The sequence below is a fragment of the Aplidium turbinatum genome, chromosome 5, assembly GCF_918807975.1.
Source record: "Aplidium turbinatum chromosome 5, kaAplTurb1.1, whole genome shotgun sequence".
NCBI classification, from domain to species: Eukaryota; Metazoa; Chordata; class Ascidiacea; order Aplousobranchia; family Polyclinidae; genus Aplidium; species Aplidium turbinatum.
Window position 1 is genome coordinate 24,102,055 of NC_137476.1, and position 20,478 is coordinate 24,122,532.

The 20,478-nt window shown below is 37.2% G+C and overlaps 1 protein-coding gene across 2 annotated transcripts; it reads right to left on the minus strand.

Moving 5' to 3' along the window:
* Positions 1 to 217: 217 nt before the first annotated feature.
* LOC145770810 (uncharacterized) lies at positions 218 to 14,511 on the minus strand. 2 transcript variants are annotated; one of them, XM_082582534.1, is made up of 12 exons: positions 14,333 to 14,511; positions 13,502 to 13,615; positions 13,244 to 13,399; positions 12,285 to 12,455; positions 11,491 to 11,619; positions 9,108 to 9,257; positions 8,443 to 8,502; positions 7,788 to 7,904; positions 7,027 to 7,093; positions 6,786 to 6,895; positions 5,488 to 5,641; positions 218 to 3,119 (listed from the first exon to the last, which is right to left on the minus strand). In XM_082582534.1, exons 1-12 carry the CDS (start codon positions 14,447 to 14,449, stop codon positions 3,049 to 3,051), a joined length of 1,416 nt encoding a protein of 471 aa, XP_082438660.1. In that variant the 5' UTR covers positions 14,450 to 14,511; the 3' UTR covers positions 218 to 3,048. The 2 variants fall into 2 exon arrangements, with proteins under 2 accessions (XP_082438660.1, XP_082438661.1); XM_082582535.1 differs by lacking the exons at positions 11,491 to 11,619; positions 12,285 to 12,455.
* Positions 14,512 to 20,478: the final 5,967 nt, after the last annotated feature.

Here is a 20,478-nt window from a genome sequence, read left to right on the forward strand (position 1 = left end):
TACCTTTTTCTATATTTTTTTAATTATCCCACATTCCCAAAACCTATGCTCAACCCAATAGTGTTATTGCAGTCACAGTTGCTTCGCATTAACCGCTTCTATTTATCTGATCACCCAAAAACAGTATGTCACTGTTTCAGTGCCATGACGAAATCGCGATCTACAACTTAACCTCTTTATCACAATCCCCATAAACAAAACACTAGGCCAATCGTGCTGAAGCTCTCCTTGTATTGACAAATTTTGCGGATAGCCAATTTATGCACCGATTCTATTTTGCATCTACTTGTGGTTAAACAGTCACAAAACAAGCTGTTTTTCAAGTTCACTGTAGTATGGAACACCATCGACATTTGATGTTCCTGCTCTAATATGAATAGACATTTGTGCTTCACACAGTAGCCTATTAAGAAAAACATCAGGTTGCAAGCACTCTGCATACATAATATATTATATAGGCTACCATTGCACGTTAGAAGACTGCGTTGGCTTCACAACAAAGCAAACAGGCAACACAACTTTTTTCTGACAATAATTCTAGTCGTTGCAAGGTCAGTTTTAATGCTTTATCCAACCACCACGAATACTTTCTACGCAGTAAAATTAATCTAGACACTCTTAGCGCAAATTATCAACCTTTTTTGAAATTTCTCTTCTGAAGGCATATTGCGTTGAAGAGTGGGCTATTTCAGCTTGAAAAACATGCAGAAAAAATTAACCAGACAGGTGTATAATTGCGACATGCTCAATTTGTTAAACTATAAAGAAAAAGGATTAAAACAATTGCTGCGCGGAAACAGTCGGCCACCCCCACTAGTGGGGAAGAAACCGACGATGGATTATGATACTAACCTTCCACATTTTCTATCAAGACGTAGGGAGGTGTGAATAAGGTTACAAAACTGCAATCCGATAACGATGCACTAAATTAAATCTCGTATACAACGCCGAAGCAACGGATAGCACGCTTTAAGGTCTTGGTCAAAAAGGAGGAAACTTTTTACACAATCAATATGTGTACTGTGTAGGCCTATTTTCAATTTTTTTGAAGACTTTTTCTACTATTGCAAATTTGTTTTTATGTCAAATTATCTGCTCATGACGTTGAAACGCCAGCTTGGTGAAGTCAACCGGTATCCTGAGCGGATATAGTCAACCTGCTACATGAGCGGATATAGTACCCACTTCGTTTTTCAAATTAAGTCAACTGTAAGAGCTTTTGAACGAAATAAAGCCTAGCCTATAAGCTATGATAACCGTTAAAATCAAAAACGTTAAACAAAATTTGCTTTGCTCAGTCTGGTCAAACACGAAATAATAAAAAAGGCAAAAAGCGACAGGTTATCGGATGCCACGGAGAAGTCACAGCAGATTGCAAGAAATTAAAAAAAATTGCTTCAAATGTAATAAAAACTACAAAGAATAACTTACATATTAGAATGATTCCAAAAGGATGTCCTTACAATTGAGAGATTAGGCTACTTAAAAATTCACGTACAAGCAGGACGATAGTGAAAATGTAATCAACATCAGCACAGTTTAGACAAGCATAGGACTTTGTTTGTAGGTTTTAGACAACCGCCTTTTCAAGACAGTTTGTTCAGAAAAATTACAAGCATGTCACAAAGCGACGCATTTTGAATATCACAATGCTGTCTGTGTTGAGATTTTTTCGGTCGCTTTTGTTCGAACTTACAACGAAAGAAAATTACGAAAGATTTCAAAATGAAACGAGATTTTGATTAGTTTTGAAAAATGTTTGTTACTAAAAGCCTGACAATAAATGCAACTTCAAATTTTCTTTCAAGTTTGAACAAATGCAACTTATTGGTTAGAAAGGTACAAATGGATAAAAATGTGTTTTATAAAAAGTGGAATAAAAGAATTTGCTATCACTGCGAGCTTTCATAAAATAACGGCAAATCGACGTATAAAGCTGATTTAGTTAGCAAATCAATTCCTGCATGCATAGTTTGAACACGCATTGAGGCTGGACTGCACAAAAGAATTGCGATAATTTCAAAAGGTCAAAATTATCTTCATTTAAAACGTTTCGACAGTCAAAATGACTGAAGTTTTCATGACTAAAATTGTTCTAGCATCACATACTAAGTCGTACAGAATAACAATATTTCAGCAACGGAAAAAATAATCTTGTTTCAGTGAATGAAACCGAACCAGTTTAAACGTATTTTCAAAGTAACTTTGCATTTGCTCAACACAAAATAACTTTTGGCCTTGGAAAAGATCAAAACAGCACCTACTGACCTAAAAGCACATCAAAACTCAAATGACCGACTGCTTTTTATCGGAATCTCTAAAAGCTTTAAACTGCAACAAGTACCTTTAAAATTTCTAAATATCTTAACAAAAAAATAAATTAAACTGAAGTTAAATACAGAAGCACAAAATTGAATTTGAAAAAAAAATATCTATCAGAGTGACAATGTGGGTATCAAAGAGTAGAGTTGTGAACATTTAGCTACGCGGTGGCCTCCAAGAAAGCCAATCATGACACACTAAATTTTCAGCCAAGTAATAATTCTTCAAAGGTCACAATGCGTTTTCGTTTTGTCAATCAGTGGAGAACAAACTGCAGTTTATGGCAGACACAATGACAAGCATATACTCCTGTGAAGTATCAAAAATTGTTTTTCATCAGGTGAATTTAATAACACAAGAAGAAAAGTGTAAGAAATGTAAAATGAAAATCTTATTTCAGCTTCCAATTTCAAGCGCACTGATTTGAGGTACAAACATGGCCAGTGTTCGTTTAACGCATGTGACAACAAGACGGGATGAAATCTTTGCAAAAACACAATACTCTATGGAGCAATTAAATAAACAATCTTTCAAAAAACCACAATGCCATGACAAGGAAACAAAAACTTTGCTTTTCAAACCGTTAAAGTGATAAAGATTGCTTGTTTGTCAATATTTGTAAATAACATTGCCAATTGTGCAGACCGAAAATAAACATGTGCAGATGTTTTAGAAACTGTATTCGTGAAACGTCAAATGCTGCTGATCCGACTGCAAAGTTTCGAGTTAATTTTTCGGCGATTTTCCGGAGCCTTCTCCCGATTGTTGAGCAAGGTCAATCTTTGCCGCAAGTTTTTCTGTGAAAAACATAACAAATGAATCTAAAAGTTAATATTTGATCGAAACTCAAATTAATACACACCTGCTTTATACCAGATAACAAAAGTATATAACCCATACGCGCCGACTTCCGGGGGGGCCAGGGGGCGGCGCCCCCCGTAAATTTATGGTTGAGGAGCAACAAAAATGGCTACTACAGGTGGTGTTTCAAAGAAAAAATACTTCGCAAGAGATTTAGATCATTTAAACGGACTTAAAGAATGCCGAAAGCGAAACACAGCCTACGTTGCTCTTGTCTCGATTTCGAAACACAGTTCCGTACTAATGTGAAATGACGAGTGACCGCTACTACCACAGCCAACCCGCAGCATCAGGCTAAAACAAATCGTTTGTATCTACACTCGTGAAACATCAGGAGAAAGATCTTGCCCCCAAAACAGCAGCTGATCGCATGGCTTTCTCTGGAACGTGAATTACTACTGAGATGCGCACGGCGCATCTTCCCGCGCGTGAGGAGCAACTTGAAAGTCAAAACGCGTGGTAGTGAAAAATCGAATGCGTGGTTGAACGTTTTTTCTCATTTCACGAGTTATCCAAACGTCCGTTAGATTTTTTGTGACTTCAAACATGAAATCGATTTTAGCAAACTTTACCGAGTTGAAACTACGACACAACGAACAATTACGTAAATACAGCTTGAAAATCATACGGTATGGAAATTTCAAAGTAGAGCGTAGAGTAACTTACGATGCTGGAATAGTCACGTAACTATTCACGGCAATATTAAGTAAACCAACTAAATTAGACGCGCTATTTTCAACGAGGTCTTCCCGCTGTGAGATCAATTATGATTCAACAGAACACATTGTTTTGTTCGCAATTGTGAGAATTAAATCGAAAACCGATAAAAGAAACGGTGTTTAATGGTCTTGGTCGCAGATATTGCCTGCATTAACGACGTCTCTTACCGCTAATATCACCTAGCCTAGCTAACCTGACATCATTTTATGCGGCCGCTAAGGTGTGACATCGACTACAACGATCATGGAATGTTACGTAATAAAAACGATTATATCCTACACGCAAAAATAAAAAATTGATCTCTTAAAACAGCTCTTTTTGCTGTTTTGTTTCGTGAGCTTTGCATATTGTTCAAAAGTGCTGGTTACAAGAGTAGGTGCTCACTGCCTTCCTACAATCCCTCCTCTGCCTCAACCATACTTGCAATTGTTTCTTGTTGTTTTTTGATTTATTGAGTTAGCGAGTTGGGATAAAAACCTGATTTTGTATAAACTTATAATGGCATTAACAACGATAACTTAAATCCGAAATCCGTGGTACACATTGGCATTTCTCTAGCTTGCTATTTCGATAATGAAATGAAACTCAACACAAAGCCAAAATTGTGACCAGAAACAACGGCTCCCGGCACGCAGCAAAAAGCGACAATCAGTTGTGAAATCTCTTTGCAGCCAGGCAAGCCACATCACGCAGAACACAAAAAACAACGCAAATTCAATGTCAACAAATTTCATCACAATTTCAATTCTAAACAAGAGGGCAATTGACACGCCGGAACAAGTGCATAAAGTTTAGAATTGACAAGGAATCATTAAATTTGAAAATTAAGTTTGAATCTTTGCAAAAAAACGTATTCAAAACTTTTTCTTCGGCCGACGCTATTTCACAATCCGTAATCTACGTCGGCAATTATTTTGCCGCAGCAAAAATGCGTTCATTTTGAAAACTGCCGAGCTGGGGACAACAGCTTGTCCCGTGTATAAGTTGCACCTGTCTATTTGAGTTGAAAATCACCTGCGAAAATCTCGACCTATACTCGAGTATATACGGTATTCGATAAAAGAGTATAAAGACTTTCGATAAAAAACAGAAGAGAAAACACTTCGCCGTTGTTAACGCTTTGAAGGTAAGTAATTAGCAAAACGAGCGAAACGAGGTTAATAAAACTGATAGCGGGTTTCCACTCTGCTTGAGATCATGATTTTTTGCGTTTTATTTCGATAACTTCACTGTCTTGGTCGTTGTTATTCACTCGCCCGAAAAGGAAATGAATCGGCTTGTTTTCCAACTGTTCCAATTATGAGCTAACAATATCAAAATTTTTACGACTAGGCGTACTGCATGCGTAAAACTAATCGTTTCAAGCAGCGGTTCTAATAAATTCGGTTTGCGACCTAGGTGTCAATATAAACAAGACACTAAGTAAGCTTAATCAAAGACTATTTTATTTGAGTAAAATAGCGTTATGGTTATGACGTCATCACCTTTCTCGCCCCCCAAGGTTTTTTGAAAAGTCGGCGCCTATGACATAACCAGATTATTAACTTCAACTTAGAATTAGTAGGCTTCAACGGTTCAACTGACCAGCCCTTTCTTTTTCAACATCCACAGTCTTTTTAATGTTGGTAATAGAACTGGTGAGCGCGGTGACGTCATCGGTAACCGTGGAAACGTGATCCTTGACAGCGCGCAGATTGCTGGTGAGAATAGAAAGCTCTCTTTCGAGTCTCTCCTTCGACTAAAAAGCAAACAGATCATAGTTGAAATCACTCACAAAAATTAGAGCTGCATTCGTCAATGCAGAATGCCGCGCGTCGTAATACCGTACTTAGATTTTCAGCAAGTCGTAATTAAAAAAATATATTATATCTGATGAATCTACTGACTCAAAGTATTTCATCAAAAAATCAAGAAATAGCTGTGTACGAAATTACAGCAGTTTGAAAACATTGAAACAAGTTAACGTTCTATAAGCAAAGTGGAACTATAGCTGGCGCTCACATCCAAATACAAAGTAATGAAACGATCATACAGCCAGAGACCGTAATGGAAGGGTTAGGGTACAACAATCTGAATTTTTGTTTTAATATTGCAGCAGTTTTTAGAAGCTTTTGTAAAAGAATCACATAATGAATGAATATTACGAAGTGATAACTTCCGTGTTAAAGTTTCTATCTTAGATCAGGCGCAAGTGAAATCATAGGTCAAAGAGTAAATCTTCTAGCTTGAAAAACTTTTCAGTTGTTGAACTTGCTCCCAGAAAATATTCGCGTTAGAAAGTGGACTCAGAAATGAAAACATTTGCTTTCAACAAAGTACTCAAGTAAAAGATGAAAATAAGGACAAGAGCCACAGCGTGGAAGTGATTTTGATTAAAAAACAAGAAACTTTCTACCACAGCTTAGTCTAATGGAAGGCTAATCTTTTGTGGCCACTAATTGTTTGAAAAGACGACATAGAAACACTGAAATCAAAAATTGTTGAAACTCATTTCATGATATACTATTTTGCTTCTGTGTGTTTTTCAGACATTCGTTAAACTGAAAAGATTGCTTGTATAAACAATAGACATCCCAAAAATAATAAGACGTTACGGAAGGTCAACTTTTGAATGTGTAAAAGTCAGAGGCTTAAAGACGCAAAACTTGTGCCCAGGAAGTGCGCAGACACTGAATCAGTAAGTTGATTAGCAAAAATGAGTGGCAGCCACTCAAGGAATGAGTGAAAACTAGTCGCTAATTTCAAAGTGCTGCCACTTAGAAAACAGGTACAGAACCACTGGTCTACGGCAATGCTACAAACATCACAGGTAAACTTTAGCGGCTGGGACTGGGAGTATAGCGCAACCACTATACGTCACTGTTTCTATTTGAAAACGATACCTCTTTGGAAAAGTCCTCCAGGTTCCGAAAAGCAGTGGCGGATTCTTTCATCTCGCTGTGCATTTGCTGTAGTTCCTCCCCCAAACCGACTACATTACTTGCACTATCGTCTAAAAAATTGAAACACGATGTTATTGGTCTGATCACACGTTGCAACAATGGGGCAACTTACTGACAGAACAGTTCGGTGACAAGGTGCTGGACTGCTGGAGCTAAACAACATTTATTTGATTCAACTTACCAGATTCCAGCTTTGTCAGTTGCAGTTCAAGGTTACCTACACTGGTCAGCACGTTCCCCAGTGATTGCTGTGATGAAACACAATTAAGACGTGATAAGTGTGGTCAAGTAAAGTAAATAAAATCAGACCGGCGCAAAATGCATATACGTACGGTACGAAACCAATCTCGATAGGGACAGTTTGGTCACAACTTTAGACTTTTTCTATTGTATTACAGTGAAAGGACAACTCACTTGTTTTTTTTTCACTCGTAGCTATTGAAGAAAATGTCAGAAACTATGTTCTTTTCAAGTGAAAGCTAAAAGTGCGCATCGAAACTGCCGGATGTACAAAAATCAAACTGCATGAAGCAGAAACGGTCAGATTACAACTATTGTGGTTTCAATTTGACACCTCGGTCAAACTGCAACAATAACTAAACACAAAGACCACCACAGACAACACACTGCAGTTAGAATTCAAATTAGTAGGGTGCCATGATTGCTAATGTAAAAGAGCAACAAGCTGCTTTTGAAAATGACGGAAGAAGAAAAAAAGGTAAAATAACACATTTTTGAGTAAAATGGTAATACCGTATGGCAAAGCATTAAAATTTAGTTGAAAAAACTCAAGAGTGCGACTTACACATTAAATAAAATGTACAGTACGCTTTGTAACTAGGCAAATTAATAGAATGGTACGAAGACTTGAACGAGTATAAACAAACGTGTAAAAATCTTGCGCTTTTGATAACAACAGTAGCAACAATACTTTCAACAAACCTTGTTATCCTGTACTTGTGTTCTAATTTGCTTCAAACCATCAGATATTTCAAACTTCATTCCAGCTTTCAACTCATGAGAAGTCGTCTGCAGACTCTCGGATAATTGTTTCGATTCCTAGACAATGAGGCGTGGTCAACGTCGGTTATCGTATCAGGAAGGAATGTAACCACTAACCAGGTATATATATAATTCAACAACCAACATGTAAGATATACCAAAGTTATTTGCTTTGCATGCAAATGGTACACTAGAAAGTGCTTGTGAAAAAATTGACTAAAATGTGAAATTTCACTGAAGCAACTTTTTTTGGTTTGATGTGATGTTGCGGGGGTTAGTAGCAAACACATCCTTCCCAAATGGAAATCCCAAGTTGTTCGAATCCATCTCATTTCAGACGAAGAAATTAATATCAAACTATTTACAAACCCTTGGTTCTAACTGAAGAAGAGTGCGCTTTCTCACAGCAAGAAATTCATTCGAATAATACAGCAAAAAGGCTGATGAAGCCATTCTTTCCAAATAATGAAAACCATTGGTATCCTTTCAACGTCTACATTGCTTGTTTTGTTTACAAAATCTAGCATGGTTGAAGCACAGTTGAAAAAGCACACTCAGCCAATGACGTTGAAATCTTATTTCACTTCACACATACCGTGACGTGCAACATCATGTCCTTCATTTGTTGTGACGTTTTCTTTTCTAAGAGGGATATCTGTTGTGAATGCAAGAACAGTTTTTCAAAGGCAGATTAAGAAATGTCACGCACTGTATTAGAACATAACAGTGAAGCAGCCGAAGCATTTTGATGGCGTAAACTGCACTTTTAAAGTTTGACGCAAAATTACGGTAATTAATGGTGTCCGACGTTTTCTTCGTAAACAGTTCTTCGTAAAGCAATTCTTCGTAAGCAATTTTTCGTAAAACAATTCTTCGTAAAGTTAATTCTTTGTAAAACAATTCTTCCCAAAGCATTTATTCGTGCATGCAATGGAGATTTGATGTATACGAAGAAATGCTTTACGAAAAATTCTTTTACGGATTTCATTTCACCAACAACTGTTTACGAACAATTGTTTTACGAAGAATTGCTTACGAAGAATTGCTTTACGAAGAATTGTTTACGAAGAATTCGCCTATAACCGTAATTAATTCATACGCCTGTGTTTTAGAGTAAATATTATTCCTCCAATTGCTACTTCGCATTTGCTCGCTATCGTTGCATACAGAGCCCAGGAGCATAGTTTTCACTATGAATGTGATAAATGCTATCACTACTGTTACGTGCCACAATGAAAAACAATTTTAACGACGACACACCTTTTCGGAAAGGCCTTCTTCAAAATTTCTGGCATCATTTTCATAGTTTGTGAACTTGCTGTTCACAGTCTCAGTGTTTTGTTTCAGTTTAGACTCTGCCCTGGAAACAGCAAGCTGGATGGACGATAGACTTTCTTGGAAAGTAACCATCTACAAAACAATTCAGTTTAATTACAAAAAAAAATCAGAATTTTGCGTAATATCACACAATTTCGAAAACAAACATCACAATAACATCACGGTTAAGGAGGTAGATTGATGGAATGAAATTAAACCACCACTCCACCAGCTGTCAGTAACAAGAAAAATGGAAGTCAGCAGGTACACAAGACTCTGAGCACATTTCAATGCGGAATAAATGATAACTAGGGCTGGATTCAAGTAAAGGATTTTTTACTTAAGTAGTAAGTAAAGATTAAAAAATTGCTCAACTTATTTAAATAATTCAAGAAACAAGAATTCAAGAAATCTGCAATTAACCCGAGCATACACAATTCTAGATGTATATTGTATACAAAAAGTTGGCTAATATGCATACAGTATTTGTAAAATTCACATCATAATGATTTTTGGTAATGGTTGATACTGTATCGGCAAGATGAGCAGTTGCAATATCATGGTCACTTTATGTTTGTCGGCAGCCGATTGTAGCAAGAATTGACAGCGATAGACACCGGTGTTTCGCCTATGAGGCTGGGCTCATCAGTATCGCCACTAACTCATGCCACATCTATCGCTATTAATTGCTCGCTGTTCTAGCGAGTTCAGCTTTGTGCTGACTGCTGCCAGGAAGAGCACTCCTTTCTACATCATGTCACTTGGTAATAATGAAGTTCAAACAAAAGCAATCAGTCGAACGAAAAGGGAATCGAAAAGTCATAATAAATGGAAATACAGGGCCCTAGTCATTGCAGTCACCTATCTGGAGTTGTACATCTCTCTCACTGGCTTAGAAAGCACAGAGAATCAATCACACCATCACCAAGAGAAAACTTAAGTTTAGAGATAAATAGTCCAGCTGCATTGAAGCATCTTTCAGACAGACCCTTCCTGGAGGCAAGAATTATAAAAAAGTAACAAGACACAAAATAGGTGCAAGGAGCAGCTTATAAATCATCGGTTGCATTTTCTATCTTATTTAAATTACTGTAGCTACTACAAAATTTCAAGTAATTGAGTGTTACTTAAGTAACAAGTAAAAGTTTTCAAGTAAGTAAGTGATTAGTAATTACTTACTTGAATCCAGCCCTAATGATAAAGGAAAAACATAACTGCACTTTTTAACACAACGAGTGTCTGAAGAGTGAAGAGACTTCCGTTGTAAAAAAGAGGGAAATTACAGTACATATCTTACGCATTATGCAAAAAGTTACAACAAATACCATTATGAATTATGATCAATTGTAAGTAAAACATGAATACAGAAACTCTATCGAGTTACAATGGTCAGTTTTTTCATACAAGCATGCATAAACATAACAAAAAACATAAAATGTTAGGACTTCTACAAAACATATCAGATAAAACCAAAACAACCTCTTATTTGGCAAGTAAAGCGTTTTACTTTCAGATAAGCCCATCAGTGAAATGCTGAAACATGCACACCTACATTAACATAAAAGATATCAAGTGCAAATCTAACACGAAAGTATTAGCCCAAACATAAAGCTGGATATCCTTTATCACTGTGCACTAGGCGTTTAAAACATGCAAAATGCTGTTGAGCTAACCCAAGGTTAGTAAAGGAGACATTTATTAATTTTAACTGTTATTGCACCTCTAGCATCAAAATTTCTGACTAGCTTGTTTTCAGGACGTGGTAACGGTCTGCTACTATTCGGAGAAATCTCAATTCAGGGACAGCCTTTTTTGAAGAAAGCTCTTTCGGAGATTTCTAAATCTCACAGCGGCATCTGTTTATTCAAAGGGATTAACTTATAAAAGAGGTTAATCAAATCAAGTCTCAACTAGTCTCAGCAAAAAAATAAAACAGTTGTCAAACGGCGTTTCGTGTCAAATAGTGGTCAAATGAATTCTCAGCGAAAACGTCTCAACTAAAGTTGCCAGATATCGCTATATAACCTATACCGGCAAGATGTCAGCTAATTTACATTTACCTCACTGAAACAATGACTTTTTTGTTTGCATGGGTATGGGTTATGGGAAGGTAAACACAAAAACCACTTAATCAAATGATCCCTACAAATTCTCTAAATAAACAGAAACCGCCGTTGTATTTAAGAAATTATTAGAAATCACCGAATTGGATTCTTCGAAGCGGGCCATTCTGACATGGTGATGGAAACAAAGCAAAATGTGCAAGGACAAATTGTAATATCGTGGCATTAAAATCATGCAAAATTGATTCACCATGAATAACCACCTTGTCTGTCTGTGATTGAGTAGCTGAAGAAACTCGGTTTATGTCATTAGACAACCCTTCTATGTTAGTCTCAGCAACTGCCAGTGCATCTTTGAGCGGCCTCAGTGCGTTGTCTAAGGAGTCTGTCAGCTTGCACAAAAACGAATGATATCACAGAGCAGAATTTTAGTTTAAAAAAAAATTAAGTTATATAAGTAATTCCAAAGTAACCACATTCATATTGTGAGAATTGGCTGACACGTTGCATGAAAATATTTGCAAAAACTAAAGCAATATGAGATTCACATTCAACTACGCAGTGGTCTACACCTTAAAACTAAAACATAAATGCAAACAAAATGAAATACTCGCATTTAGCTGCCAATTTGCCAAGTAATGTTCTATTTTTATTTAGCTTGATAAAGAAATTGCTTTGCTTTAAGGAATGAATATTACAAAATGGCACCACAGCAGAAGCCGAATAACTTTAGCAACGATCACTCAAATACAACAATGTCAATTTGCTTCCTGGGCATTTCTTATGATCTCCATAGAACACTCACAGCAGCCTACCGTTATCACAATGCCCAAACATAAGAATACGTTTTACGTTCATTTAAAAGAGGTATGCAGCTAGAAATCAGCTGAAATGTTTTCTTCGTTTGTCAATGATTACAGTTATTCAACATGATGAAATTTTGTGTACAAAAAATATACATTTTCAAAGTATGTACTCAATTCTATGCATACAATCAAGTGCTTATGTCTAGATTTATTCAAAGATTTTGCCATATGACATCAATAAGTGCTTATACTTTCTGCTCGGTTTCTGCAGCAGTTTGTTTGGTGTTGGTTGATCTGTCGGAAAAATCATCGATTTGCTTCTGCATCTCTTGCTGGCCATTTCTAAGATTGATCACACCTTCCTCAAGCTCCACCAAGGATGTCTTTGTAGATGTGACAGACTTGTGGAGTTCTTTAGACAACTTATCAACAAAGAAATAAAGCCAAAGTTTCATACAAGATTCTTAAGCTATGGGAAATGAAATTACAATCACAAAAATACTATTGTATTTCTCTGCACAATGCTAAAGGTGGGAATTTTAAAACAACAAAGCGAAAATGTTTCTTTACTAACAATATACAGTTGTAGCAGAAGTGATAACAATGTTATATATATATAACAGAAATAGTCAGCAATTTAGCTTGTATTTTTTTAAATGAGGTTACTAGCCTATCTAACTTTCGTGCACACTAATTTTTTTCTTCTCTTATTGATTATCTGGAACTTGGCCAACAAAAGTATATGTCTAGTGCACTGTGCAGAAGTTATGTAGCTGAGTGACATGTCAAAGATTTAAAACCTTTCTGTAAAAGTTGTCATACTTTATCAGCATCACAAGCAGATGAATATTGCCAAACTAAAAAAGCTCAGCTTCAACGGTGCAATTGCTTTTTTCAAATGTAAGTAATTCCACTGCCATAAAGTTAACTGTATCTAATCAGAAATGTTAGACTCATTTTAAGAAACTGAGTCAGTCTTCACTTTTTAAAATTTAAATATTTTAAAATACCCATCCTAAATATTTCATTGAAAATTGTGATTACATAGCAATACTGCAATACCATGCATTAGAAGTATAATATAATGCCATAAGTAGCAAATTACCAAAACAAATAAAAAAAGTTTCAAATCAAAATAACATTAATTAATGAAAATCAAATATTAAGCGACAGTAAGCATCTTGAAAACAAAAATTAACTGAAACCGCACCTCTGATTTCAAGGAGCTTAATGATTGTTTAAGTTCAGGAATTGATTTAGCGGCTTCAATAACACTGGGAAGTTGAGAATTCGCTTTTGACAATGAACCGATTTCATTCTTCAAAGAATGTAATTGCTCAACAAGCACACTATTTTCTCGCTTCATCTAAACACAAAATTGTAATTTTAATTTTGAAACCAAAATCATAGCTTCATTCTGAATTAAATGAAAATAATAGTAAAAATTCTAAGCTTTTAGATGACAAACCTCTTCAAAGAAATAGTAAAAACCAACTCCACTAGCAATAGTAACAATGAGCACGATCATCCATAAACCTGTGTTTGAACCAGACTTCACTGGTTTGCTTGCTGGTGGATTTTTCTGCAAATAAATAAGATTACATATATTTGCTAGAGTTTATTAACAATGTTGTCTTATGCAGAAGGGCTATACTATTGAATGTCAACTACAAGTGTTGTGGCAGGTAAAATTAATAACATATAACTTAAGAATTAATTACAAGATTAAGCCAATAACCCTAACCATCGAAGCTAATTGCAACTTTTACAGCATTGGTTTCAAAAATTCGAACAACAGGTGCTCGTAGCAGTTATATATATATCTAAATTTCAAATTAGAAAAATAGAGTCTAAAATTATGGCAACCAGGTTAAATTTTATGGAAGCCTTTTTGAACAGTTGGTATTAAAATTTAGTGTTATAATAAATTTCTTTGACATAATTCAAAGGGTTCACACAAACCATTTGTTGAATTTACAAAAAAGTTATTTACGGTGTCCGTTTTTATATTTTTGTTGCTATGATGTAATAAACAATTCGGAAGCAAAGTTTAATAATGACTAGTGTATTATTATTGCGTATTCTTGTACTGTAATACTAAAATTATTATAAAAATATTGGTATTACCATCAGCCTAAAAACTTATAATGATATTAATAGATCTCCAATCAGAACTAAAAGTAGGCAAAACTATTAAAAGTATGCTTTGGAAAAAAACGTTCTGAGTATGAACAATACTAATTAACTTAAATGAATTTGCAGAAAAAATGAAGATAAATCTGTGACACATTCTACTAACCGTAGCAGTTTTAGGCACTGGAGCTGGTTTTGCAGGTGGATCTTGTTTTTTAGTATGACTTGCATCTCCTCCACCATTTTTCTCTGCATTTTTCTTGTTTGCACCCTTTTTAGTCATTGCTTAAAGATATATGACAGATGAATATTAACACTGGATGTATATTATCTATCAGGCCTATACTGCACTGTCAAGACAAAGTGTTTAAAAACTTCTATGTATAAAAAAAACTTACTGGTAGAAGACATGCACCTGTGGGTTTAAGCTACTGCACAAGAAAGCTTTATGCATTTAGGCAGTAGACCTAGATATCTACCAAGTATGTATAGTTCACTTGCTGAAAACACATCTTTTATTAATTAAATGATTGGATCATATGCTGAGATGGCTGAAACCGCAGACTTTTTATCAATTATCACAGTGTGTACACCAAAATGTCACTGGGAAGAGAAGCACCGTTTCTAGCTAATTTGGGGTCGCTGATCACGAATATTGCCATTAAAAGATGCTCCTGTGTACAGTTTTTGCAAAAAATTGAATTTTTATTTGATACACTGCATTGCACCATGTAAAGCTGAAATGCAAGGTAATGCCAGTGTACATGAGCCATTCTAATTGTGTAAATGATGATTTTTTCCTGCAATGAAGACCTAGAAGCTGGGCTCCTCGCATCGTTTGTGCAGATTGTTCATCAAAGCTAGCTGCATGGAAGTTAGGACAGAAGAGAAGTTTGTTTGTCGTCCCCATGGTGTGGCGTGAGCCCTTTAATCATGCATCTGACTTACTTTTGCCTCACCAAACTGCCCCAAGTATTGAACAAGGCAAATCGGGCTGCCATTGAGTATCCTCATGTTCTCACTGCAATCTGACCTGTGCAGCATTATGCTGATGACCCTGACTTATCCATTCCTGTATATCCAGTGACTGAACATAGTGATAGTGACTCAAGCATTGCATCAGATTCTCTTGCTTCCTTGTCTGACTGCGTTGAACCCAGACCACGATGCGACCATCACGAAATCTCATTACCAGAGTTCAACGATTTGGTCAGAGCACGAGAGTTGTCAATGAGACATACAGAGTTACTTGCTTCATGGTTGCAACGGTGGAAACTTACAGATAAAGCTGTCACTGTTCGGGGTGTTCGTGAACGAGGAAAGAGGTTCATTGACTTTTTTCTAACAAGGTGATTGATGATAGGGTCCGGTTGACATTTTGCACTGATGTTGTGGGACTGATGGGTGATCTGGAAGGTCATCATGATTCAGAGGACTGGCGACTCTTCATCGACTCTTCTAAGGAAAGTCTCAAAGCAGTACTACTGCATAATGGGAATAGAAAGCCATCAGTCCCTGTTGCATATTTTACAATAATGAAGGAGTCAACAGAAAGTATTAAAGCTATCTTGGAAGCAATCAAATACGATACATTCCAATGGTACCTGTGTGGAGACTTCAAAGTGTTGAACGTGCTGATGGGAATGCAATTGAGGTACACAAAGTACTGTTGTTTCTTATGTCTATGGGACAGTCGGGCCCTACAATACCACTACATTCAACAGGAATGACCGACTAGGGCATCATACAACCCTGTAGAGCACAATGTGGCCAACATTGCACTTGTTGATCCAAGAAGAATCTGCAAAACTTGATAACCGGCCCTGCGTCAAAAGCCTCTATAAGTATGCAAAACTACCGGTACCAGGAATAATCTATCAAGGCATTGTCAATTGTCAGTCCCAGGGCAAAGATTCATATCCAAACCAGGGCCGCTTATCTTGAAGTTTTTTTGTTCACAAAGTCACATGCTAACCAACTAAAGTAACTAGGCTATACTTTCCTGAGCTGAGTATTAAAAAAATTTGATTGACATGTGAATTGTGTAAATCTTTATCCTCGGAATAAAATTAAGAAAACCTCTTTCAATGATTGATCCCAGCAGTCACATTGAACCCAACAACTTCATGCTTATTTTTGAAAAGAAACATTGCCAGATGCAGTTTGAAGAATTCTCTCACAGCCTCCATTTAATTTTCCAAATGCAGTTTCATTTCACCAACAATTTTTTATTTCACCTTCCAAGCTGAACGTGATTTTTAAAACAAAAAGTCTTCTCGTGTTTTGGAAGAAAATTTTCTACTGATTTTATCGTGATCTTCAGAAAAGAGCCTTCAAAGTTACCTTAAGGTCTTTAAATCAACATACCTTTGAAAACTCTGGTTTATGGTATCAAAATAAGTTAGTTATTTTACGAATTTTAAACCTGCAAATGATTTTTACGAAATAAATACTTTGAATTTTTCATCTTAAAATATTTTGATCATAATGTTGTTTTTAGGAAAACTAGTGCCTAATCCACACAACACTGAACTGTACAGCAAAAAATTCATCAACAGAAATATTTTTTTCTTGAGCATAATTTTGCTAAGTAGGCTGTAGTTGACTACTTCATTGTAAAGCCATGGCTTTTTCAGTTTTCACCCTGGTAATCTCTGAACGAGAAGTACTGTACAGGTGGCAACACCGTTGCCACGTCTAAGTTTTTGTTTAGGTACTTCCCCAGTGACGGTTTCAATGATGAAAATATAGAAAAGCTCTAGGGATGAACAGGAGCTGGATTTGCGGAGTAACTGGAGTCTGACTGTTTTCAACCGGAACCTGAATTTTCGTCCGTAAACTGGAGCCGGAGCGAATATACTGATTAAATTTCTCTAGCGTTGTCGACTATGCAGAAAAATCTAAGGATATGAACAAAACTGTAAAAAATCTTGTTTTAAAAATCACATGTGCTCATCTGGCAACACTATCTCTTCATTATTGTTGTCTCATCTGGCAACTCTGCTTTTTGTATCATTATGATGCAAAGGGTAGGCACTTTAACGCATTACACTTTCCAAAAACAATAACGCAATCAATTAATCATTTAAATGATTTAAATCATTATAACTATTAAATTTAAATCATGCTTGACATAATCTACGATTTCTCACAAATCAGCTGATTGCAGTCATGTGACTCAGCACGTGATATTGTGAGCGTTCTTCTCGAAAGTTTTTTGATACAAACTAAACTAAAAGAACGAATCGCCGTCACCAGCGCAGCCTAGGATTAGAGTTTGGGCAAAAGGCATAGTCATTTCGATTGCTTGGATTCGATTCCCACCTCCTTTCTTTACTTTTTTTTCCTTCTGCAACTGAACTGAGTGCAGAGTCTGCAATATCTGCATAGTAGCCTATGCAGAATCTGGCTGCAATCAGGTGGTTTAAAAATCCTTGTTTTGAACTTTATTTGGTACGGTAGTTACAAAAGATAAAGGAGTAGCCTAATGGTAGGGGTGGTAATCGAACCCATGTCATGAAATGACTACGGTACTTTCTGGCCCTAACCACTAAGCTGAACAGCCCTGCGTTTCACCTTAGGTCTTTTGAACGTTTGTTGCCATCGTAAAATTGTCGTTTTTTGCATAGCCTATAATGTAACATTACCCAGTAATTCAAGTAATTTTGCAGTTGTGCTTCGGGATTCTGAAGCGTGATTAGGAATTTGCGTGCCTCAAGAAACCGCATGTCAATAAGCTAAAAGCACTCTTGCAACCGGCAGTTTCAATCACATATGGTATCAAGGGCGCGGGAAGTAGGGGTGCTCAAGGGGCTGCAGCCCCCCCTAGAACAAACTCAGCCCCCCCTGGAATTTTCAATAATTGCTTCAGCCTCCCCTAGAAAATTCTGACAATTTAAGGTAGGCCTACATAACATATCTTCAGAAATTTTTTCGAACAATAATTGCTACGATGAATCGAGTTCCTGTTACGTGTGGTCGCGCTCATCATTTGCAATAAAGAGTCGTCAATCATAGGGTCTATACCTTGCAGTAGCGGTACTAGCCACCAGAGATGTACGTATACGCCGCAAATTCTACGCCGTAGACTTGCGGCGTAGACTTTTTGTTTGCGCTAACGCTTACGGCCACATTTTGTTGGATAGTTGTCGCTTGAGGCTACGCCGTAAAGTTTTCGCGTTTTTTTAGGGCATAGCGTCAACGCATACTTTTTAATGTCTTTTTTTCGCTACAACACGCCAATACCTTCCAGCGCTGCAGTTGAAAGAATGTTTTCAATGGGCAAAGACATTGAAACCAAAACGCAGCAAAATGTCAGATGAACACTTTCAGATGCTTGCTTCTTCGTGGAAATTCAAAATAAAACTTGTTTGTTTCGAGTGGTTTATACCGTGTGAATGTTTGGCACCTAGCAAACAAAATAAGTTTACGCTAGTGTAGGCTGTGCGCTGACGCTGCCAACTTTTTTTACAAGTTACGTTGACGCATACGGCGTATGGTTTTTCGAACGTTTGCGTATATGCTAACAGCGTTAATATTTTTTGTATGAGCGTAGGCGTATTTTGGAGGCATCACTGCTAGCCACCCTCCCTACTAACACGGCGGTCCATCGTTCATTGGACATCATTCTGCAATATTTACATTTCATGCGTAGCCTACTTCTGAACATTACAATAGGCCTAATACATGATATTGCTTTGTCATGTCTGACCGACATGACAGAAGATAGGGCAATGAGAGGAGACGCACATGCAAACATATTCGGCTTGGTAAAACAAGCACGCACGATGCGGCTTTATTTTGCGATTACCTGCAGCGGTGAAGTTTTTCAGCCTGCAGAAGCCGTCGCAAGACAGCTCCAAAACAAGATCTTTGCTTTTTCAGCTTTGGAATCAATCACCATTCTCCACGAACGGATCAAAAATCACAGAAAAGATGAATTCGTTTCCAAGCTTATGGAAACAGCGAACGTCTTTCCGTCTGTTAATAACCTAAAGATGCCAAAGGATCCCCGAGTGATCAAAACTCCAGAAAGATTTCGAAACATATAGGAATCGGATACTTTGTCGTCTGCGGGAGAAGGAGCTTGGAAACGACAATACATCGAAGCCCTTGATTTGGTTCAAGCTGAGCTTGATCGAAGATTCGACCAGGCAGATCTGCTTACAGCAGCCAACAGAGAGAAGGCCCTTTTGAGCTGTGCAAACGGTGAGGAAAGATCTGATCAGCTTACCCGAGCTTACCCAGCTTACCCGATCAGCTAAAAACGGAATTTAGTTTGCTCAGCGATGTTGTAAGTGAAAAAACCCCAAACTCCGTTCAAAAGGTTGCTGAGCTATTATCGCAACTAAACCCTCAAACACTAGATCTTTTCAAAGAAACGCGAAAATGCGTGCTCTGCCTTTGCCTCTCGGTTTCAGCTGCATCATCACAACGTTCTTTTTCTGCTCTAAGACGCCTGAAAACGTGGTTGAGAAGCTCAATGACACAAAAAAGACTTGTGGTAGCCTACTTATCTTGCGTTGATGCATGTCCACCAAAACATTTTTGACACTGTCGATGTCAAAGAACTCATGACACAGTTCTTAGAGAAAACACCTGAGCGAAAATCAATCTTCGGAAGCGTGTGAGAGCACATTTTCACAAACTGTCGTTTTTACATCACTGTCTAATTTGTTCGTTTTCATTCTTCATTTGTTACAATTTACAATGTGTGTATTTTGGAGGCGTTTGTTTTACACATGAGATGATCGAATGCCCACTAGCAATTTAAAATGTCCTCCCACATAAAGGGGTCTGGGGGGCGAAGCCCCCCAGAAGCTGACAACACTACGGCAGCTTCAGCCCCCCTAGAGAAAAATAGTTCCCGCGCCAATGTACGGTATGCGTAGTTTTTCGTCTCTTCAACGTTATAGCCTACAGAATGAGATGCTTGATTCCTCAGCGACAATGTAGCCTATATCGCGTTCTGGCCTTCAATTCAACAGACAGTAATAGTATAATTTTTGGTGCAGTAGGCTAGAGATGTTATTTTGGTGCGATTGGAAGACCATGGTTGGTCCAATAGTGATATAATTTCTAGTATGTTCAATTTGTAATCAAGTTCTTTTTGCTGGGATCTAAGCCATGGCCCAGTATGGTTGTGGTGATTTGAATTGCGTTCGATTATAATCAAGATGGTTGCAACCTCCTAAGTTATATGGTGACGTGAAGTTCCTTTCAACAATAAAAGCATACTTATAACTAAGAAGTCTAGACGTTGTTCTCGATCATTCCCTGCGATCGCTGCGCTCGGAATGTCTCTGTAGCCTA